Source organism: Porites lutea, chromosome 2, assembly GCF_958299795.1.
Source record: "Porites lutea chromosome 2, jaPorLute2.1, whole genome shotgun sequence".
Classification (NCBI taxonomy): Eukaryota; Metazoa; Cnidaria; class Anthozoa; order Scleractinia; family Poritidae; genus Porites; species Porites lutea.
The window spans coordinates 51304309-51312442 of record NC_133202.1 but is presented as its reverse complement, the minus strand read 5'-3'; the positions used below and the strand labels follow the sequence as shown (position 1 = coordinate 51312442).

At 39.1% G+C, this 8134-nt stretch overlaps 1 protein-coding gene across 1 annotated transcript in view; it reads right to left on the bottom strand.

Moving 5' to 3' along the window:
* Positions 1-1619: 1619 nt before the first annotated feature.
* Positions 1620-8134, bottom strand: part of LOC140926385 (neurexin-4-like) — a 7982-nt gene continuing 1467 nt past the window's right edge. Inside the window, exon 3 of the mRNA XM_073376135.1 lies at positions 1620-2242. Within this exon, the coding sequence (XP_073232236.1) occupies positions 1620-2242 (623 nt within the window). The remainder of the gene's footprint in view (positions 2243-8134) is intronic.

Genomic DNA, 8134 nt, shown 5'->3' with positions numbered 1-8134 from the left:
TCCGATTTCCCTTCACGTTCCCCAAGTGATTGGGGAACAAATGTTCAACACGGTTCATTGTTTAGGGTCGCCATGTTGTTTTTATCTAGAAATACGTAGTTAGCGTTAAGAAAAACCTGGTAGTAGTAGTAGTAGTAGTAGTAGTAGTAGTAGTAGTAGTAGTAGTAGTAGTAGTGGTAGTGGTAGTGGTAGTGGTAGTGGTAGTGGTAGTGGTAGTGGTAGTGGTAGTGGTAGTGGTAGTGGTAGTGGTAGTGGTAGTGGTAGTGGTAGTGGTAGTGGTAGTGGTAGTGGTGGTGATAGTGGTAGTGGTAGTGGTAGTGGTAGTGGTAGTGGTAGTGGTAGTGGTGGTGATAGTGGTAGTGGTAGTGGTAGTGGTAGTGGTAGTGGTAGTGGTAGTGGTATTGGTAGTGGTAGTGGTAGTGGTAGTAGTAGTAGTAGTAGTAATAGTAGTAATAGTAGTAGTAGTAGTCGAAGTGCCTATATGTTCTAGAGTTAACAGCTGGTTTCGAGTCTAACCTTAATAACAATGCAGTGCGTAAAAAAGAAAAATATCTGAACTTTATCAAAGAAATGAGTAGAAATTACAGATGTGTGGAATTTGTAAATCTCTCCATGAGCTCCCTTGGTGTTTTGTTCGATGAATGCTCCTCGTTCTTAGTCATGATGAATGACATTGGCATTGATAAAAAGCAGCAACTTTATATAATCAAGAAAATGATAAATATAGCCCTTAGAGCAATATATTACATCTTTTGTTGTAGAAATAGGAATTGGGATAGCCCAGACTTAATGCACTATCGATTTCTTTTCTTTTTTTTCCCCTGTCTTTCTTTTCTTTTCAGTTGAATAATCCAATCTCAAGCGGCACTTGTAAATTGCCTATACGTAGCGAGATTTACAATTGTACATTCAAAACCACAAATAAAGTTTCCATTATATAAATATGAAAATTATATTGTGCATGTACCATACAAATATTTTCATCTACGCAATACAAACAATGAAGATACGGCAAGAATAGGATACGAATAACAGTATGGCAAGAATAATTACAAAGTACAAAACTAAGAGTGTTTAAGAGATAAAACTCGTATCTAATTAATCAGGTCAATTAAAAGCTATATTAAAAGGTACGTTTAGAGGGATCTTTTAAAAGATGTAAGGCTCAAAGTGTTTCTGATCTCCACCGGAAGACTGTCTCACTGAGGAGTTTCCGACTGAAAGGCTCGGTCACCAAGTGTAGGTAGGCACCGTGCGTTGGCTGGTACCAAATAGACCTCTTCCATCAATAATTTAATTTTTGGACATTTTCAAAGTAGCCAATATAGAAACAAAGAGTGAAGCTATTGCTTTTCTCTCCTCTCTTCTCTTCTCCTCCATGCTCTTTCTTTGTATCTTTTCCTTTTCCTTCGCGACTGTGATTGTCGAGATTGTCCGGCACAAAGTACGTGCCTCTTGGCCATTTCTCACTCAAATAACTGCAAATTTTGCTTGTTGTGTTTTCAGAAAACTTTGCTACATGTAGATATAATGTTTTACTTCATCTACCTAACGACAGAGAACGGTACCTTATCAACACTTGAAAGAGGGCAGAGAAAGGAGGAACTTTTCCTCCATGTTTAAGATAACCCGTAGCACTTGAGTTTCCCAAGCGTGTGGAAACCATATTCTTGTGAACCGCCTGTATCTCCAAATCTTAGCTGTAAAACTGGGAGATGAGACTTTTCAGTGAGAAAACCGCTGTCTTCACGCCACACTTCATCATTTTTATCGCAGTTACATTCTCGGCTGCTGTCTGCACACGAACTGGTCACCCCGCATGCGCACTTGTAGTAATCCGCAGGGGTAGCCCCTCCCCAGTAAATCATTTGTACGTGTTTACGTGAAACCCACCATGCCTCCGGGTTCCCCATATACATTAAGACAGCATGATGACATTCGTACTTGATAAACTGCTCACAATGTGTAGAGATGTCCAGAAGACCAAACAATTGTGCACCACTTGTCAGGCCTGTTGCTATGTAATGAATATCACGTATGTAGCTTCCTGGAGATTCATAGCCATTAACCAGAGTTCTGATTTCACTGTCGTGACCAACAACTGTCACGCCAACTCCGTTTTTGTCTGTCATGTCACAATGAACAGTAAATGGTTGGTACCCTCCTTCTCCATCGGGGTCGATAATATAAGAGCCGCTTGTGGCTTGTGGACTGTACAGTTTTATTTCACTGCATGTTTTACCTGGATAGATAAAAACAAAAAAAAACTAAAATGAATTTAATTACTCTGCGGTCCCTCAAGTGAAATTCCATAATTACAGGGGTACTTGGCCCGTGCACGTCCACACAAATCCTGAAATTTAATAAACCGCATATTTTTTCCCGAATTCGGGTGGACGGGGCCTTAAAATTATCGGGGGAAGCGGCGTCAGAATGATGCGGTTTCGGTGAGCGGATTCAGTCTGGTCTCGTGTGGACGAAAGGCTGATTCGTATAAAACATGTACAACAATATGCAGTTTCCTAATAAACCCTGTGGTACGTCAAGTGAATATATTCACCCACTTTATCTCATTTCTTTTTTCTTTTTACCCATTCCTAACATTAATATTTTGGACAAATAGATAGTCATATTACACTTTCTAACCACAGTACTCTTATCCAGCTTGACTTAATCTTGGTTTTTAGGGGGGAATGGGGGGGGGGGGGGGGGGTGGGTATTTGCAATTGCCCCTGACTTAGCAATATCTTGAAACTACACATGGAGACGTCCATTTTTCTTAACATTTTCATCCACGATTGTAGATCGGGGAACTAAAACCGATTGCTCAAGCTTGCCTTTTCTAATCCAAAAATGTTGCCTTGAGAAAAAAAAAAATAAGAGGGGCGGGGGGAAGGTGTCTCCAAGGAAATCTGTGGTACAGTCCGCCTCACCAGTATGACGTCACGTCTCGCGTCAGTGAATTTCAAAATGGCGAGCAAAGTGTTTATCAAAGAGACGGATAAAAATTTCGATTTTACCACGGATATACTGTTCCGATTTCTTGGATTAGGAGATTTTAAGGTTTCTATTGTCATAGAAAACTAGACTTAAGTACTTTTTTTGGAATGAAATGTCCAGTGGTGTAATGAATTTTAAAGACTCCTTTCTATCGTCAAGCAAATTTTACCGGGAATCATACCGACCGGTCACACTTTTGAGGGCCAGTGCACAGCAAGATTGAGGAGTTTAGACACAGCAATAGGACGTTCATCAAAGAATATATTATACTTTACATTGTGCGTATTTTCAGCTCTTCAGAGCCAGTGGAACCCCATATCATTCCTATCAAAGTTCGCTTAGCTGTGGCGTTAAAAGAGGAAGCTATTAAATGACAGGTATTTGTGAGAGACTGTGAGCATTGAATCTTGTCGTTTTTACCGCATTTTAATACTGTATTGGGCATACACCTGTAATTCTGTAATTAAATCCCGAAAGCCAATAAAAAGGTTTCTTTAATTATTTTTGGGAGCAAACCCAGTGGAGATTTTAGGATAATAATATTGATCAGTTAAGACGATGTACAAAAGGCGAGTTTTATAGCTTTCGCCAGTGGGTCACTGGTGGGTGTTGGGTGTAAATTAGTACAGTTTGTGGTGTACTGTGTGTTGTTTGTCATGATGTCAACTAACATTGAAAAAAATTCAGCTGTTTCAGAGGAGGGACATGTCTTGACAGCTTATGGCTTTTATCTGGTCGTAAGCTTGGCCAGTATGCAGATCATGCTCAAGAGCTTTTGAAATCCCTTTTCCAAAATAAAACTCCGCACTTAAGCTTAAAATATCAATATTGATCCAAGTGCTTGACCAGCAGGGTCAGCAGTGAGAATAAAGAAAAAAAGGCCAAAAGGAAAAACAGTGTTAAAAAAGAGACCAAATGGGAGAAAAAAAAAACGGTATAAAGAAACAGAAGCAGCGTCGCCGGGAGTCGAACCCGGTTTATCTGCAGGTGCAAGCAACTCCTTGACTACTGCACCACATCCCGTGTGAAAAACCTCCATGGAATTCCATGGATTTCCATGGAAAATTCTCCATGGAATTCCATGGAGGATTAGGACATCAATTTCCATGGAATTCCATGGAAATTTCTCCATAGATTTCCATGGAAAATATTTGCATGGAGGATTAGGACATTTTCCGTGGAATTCCATGGAAAATGAGTAGGACACCAATTTCCATGGAAATTCCTGCATCGACATTTTCTATGGAATTCCATGGAAAAGTTCCATGCAATTCCATAGAAACTACTCCATCTATTATTCCATGGATCTCCAGGGAGTTTCATGGAATTCACAGGAATTACACATTTAAAATATCCAGTGAATCAAATGGAATACATAACAGATTTTGGTCCACTGCAATTTATTTAATCAATAAAAGGACCGCATAAATCTCTTTTTAAGAGATCAATCAATAGTTAACATGCTTTTGGAGGAAAATTTGACATACTGTAGCTAAAACAAATAAATGTTTACTTGTGACTATATACATTGCAGTTTAGAATGCAGCAATCATTGTGAAGTAGCTTAAATGAAAAATTTAGATTTAATATAAAGCAAGGAATCTTGGCCTGGTGTTTAAGAAAAGTAACAGGCGAACAGATGCATAATTGAGAGAAAAAAATAAGCCAATACTTGAATGCATAAACCGTCAGTATGTAAGACTTAAACATGGCTTTATTTATGCCACGAAAAAGGGAAGTGCTACTTATTTCCTCGATCAGAACCATGGTATTTAGTTATAGCAAAGTCCTACCTAATCCTTGGGAAAAACAGCGTCAGCTACAATTATAATTTATCAGTCTCTTGTACAGTTTTTACGTAGCAGGCATGAAAATTCTAAATATGATATTTCTTCTTATACATTGAAGCAGTCCATCGAAGTACAGTCTTCGATTTCTAATTCTGCCAGAATTAGTAACTATTCCGAAGGATTCCAAGGGCAATTTGCGGGAAAGACCACATTCATATCTGTATAAAGAAAAAAGATGAAAACTACATATTAAAACAGATAAACAGCACCCGAAAAGTCGCCCTTGTAAATCTAGCAGAGACAATCGAGCGGACGAATTCAGTTGAGCAACCAAACACGAGTTGTGTACATATTAAGCTTACCTTCCTCCTTTAATGTGCGATCCAGCTGAGTCATTGTTCAATCGAAGTTGATTTGAAACAAGCCAAATGTAAGAAACCTAACAAGTGATATTTTGCGCTGAAAATAACATCTTTTTCGGATGCATTCACTGCAAAGACAATCCGTTTACACAACACTTTCGTACTGCACAGAAGTCCGCCTAAAGATTCGAACCAAGAAAACTGATCTTCTACGCATTTCTATTGGTTCAAAAGCCTCACGTGATCGCGTAAGTCACTAAGCGGGGAAGCCTGGACGCTAGTTCATGAACCAAACATGGCGTCAAATCACGGCACGATCGTAGAGATGTCTGTCTTTAAAGGCTTTCAATTGTGGTCCCTTTCAGAGTTAATTGTACTATTCCAGCGCTGTCGAAGAGTAAAGCAGTGAGAGGAAAATATTGCATTGTTCTCCCAGGTGAGGGAACCTTTGAAAAAAGGCAGCAGGCCTATTCATAGTCTGATACACAACCGTTCTTAGTGTCGTCACGCAACGCTCCTCCCCACTAAAATCGGCTGTGTAGCAGACTAGCCTATCCACGGATGCGGCAAAAAATCTCTAATATTGCTTGTGTAGGTTCGCCGAAATACTCCATGCAAAGCAATCTTATCAATCAGGTTGGACTCGAGTAACAGGGAAAATCTCAGCTCTCAACAAAAAAACACTTCGATACCGAGAAGAGTTTATGTGCCTAGCTAGTGGGATCATTTTCTACTGGCTATTCAAGTACGGGACCCGTACATCGTCTTGTATTTGCTATTCATACGGGATTCCGACAAAACTGATTAGGGCTATTAAAGCACTGACTCGAAACGGTTAGCTTCCAATTAGGGTTACAGTTGTTTTTATATGAGTAAAATCAAACTCCGTGCTAGAGTGGTTAGGTTACGAACTCAGTGGATTCTACGCCCCTGGATCGGTTCTCAATCTTGCCACATCGAATTTTTCTTCTTTTCAAAATTTGCCACTGAAATTTTTCCTTAAAAATGGAACAGTGGTTGAAGAGACTTACACTTTCATGGAAATTTTTTGATCAGAAATTTCAAGAGACTTGAAAATTTCATATAAATTTTAAGTAGAGACTTGATCCCGTATATCATAGCAAATACATGTGGGTGTACGGGTCCTGTACGAATAGCAGCACTGTGTCAATGTAATGAAGCAACTGCATGTTGTTAATAACAGTGATCTTCTCATATTTTAAATGCAACAATGCTTTTAAAAGATAAATGGCAGACAGCCCTACTAAAAAACAATTTTCTATATTTATTTTTTTGACAGGATCATTTCTTTATTAAGCACTCAAAACATTCCTCTTTATAGTTAGCAATAAAATTTCTTACACTGGGACTTTCAGCGTCGCCTGTCGGTGAACAATACTTTTGCATTGTCTGTGTAATTTAAACTAAATGCACTATTTTGCTTTTAGAAAACTTCCAAATGTTTCCTATTTTTCTATCCAATAAAAAGTGCAGACTTGAACATGTGGTTAACGAGTTGATGAGTTGCTTGATTACTGAATTTCTATGGATTTTCTCATACAAACTGCAAGGTATTCTATCGAACTCCATGGACATCCTATGGCATTCCATGAAACTGTATCAGTACTTCAGGGAACCGCATGGCATTCCATGGAACTCTACAATATTCCCTGGAATTCCATGGACCTCCAAGGAAACTCCATGGAATTTCATGGTATTCCATGGAACTCCATCACTACTTCATGGAACTCCGTTGAACTCCATGGCATTCCATGGAAGTCCATGGATACTCCATGGAACTCCATGGCATTCCATGGAACTCCATGGCATTCCATGGAACTCCATGGATACTCCATGGAACTCCATGGATACTCCATGGATGTTCCGTGGAATTCCATCGATTTCCATAGAATTCCATGGATTTCCATAGATTTCCATGGATTTCCATGGATTTCCATGGAATTCCATGGAATTCCATGGAGTTCCATGGAGGTATTTCACACGGGATTGGCATACATGATTTGGAAAAATAATTTTGTCATAATAATTTTCTCTGCCATAGACGGTGTTTGAAGCTTGCGGAGCTGTATTTACCATGAATTCAAATATATATTTGAGAAAATTACGGCTTCAGAGCGTATTTCAAAGCTATTTCGCATTATTTTGGGTTCAACGGGCCGACTCGATGTAGATAATCGATTCAACTAGCTTTACTGAATTTGGTGGAGAATTAGGAGATCAACAGAGGCCCACACCCGAAAAGAGTGATATGAAGTTAGGCCCATTTAATGAGCAAAAGAATAGAAGAAATATAAACATGCGTGATCTGTGAATGAAATCTCCGATTCTGGAGACTAGACGTTGCCTATTTTAGACAAAAAAAAGATTTAAGTTTTGATGACCTTGCCGATCCTGTAGATGGCCTTCACGCAACATGGCCCGCGAAACAAATTAACGAAATCATGATACAATCACGGACACAAAATATCAAAACGGTTTACACAAGCAGATTATAGCAACACCAAAGCTCACACACATTCGATCAAATAAGCGATATATAGCGATATTTGCTACCTTCTTAGCTTTTCCTCGACATCGCTCGTCCAAATAACTGTCGAATCTTTTGCTAATTTGCACAAGCGACCCGAGGCTCTTGTCCGTTACTATGTAACGTCATACTGGCAGTCGGAGTGGGTCAAGAAACGTAGGTGGAAAACAATAGAGTTACCTTACCCCCACCCCCCCCCCCCCCCCCTGGTTTTTTAAAAAATAAGACTAAAAATAAATAATTAGAATAACATAACATAGCGTGAAATGATATTACAGGAATGGCCATTGACATGACATGACATGACATTGCATAGTATAACATAACATAACTTAAAAAAAAAAAAAACTTGCTGAACACCAAAGTTCAATTAGAGTTTGGTATTAGTTTTTGATGGCTTTGAACTTTCCTGATAAAGGCAATACAACGTTCTC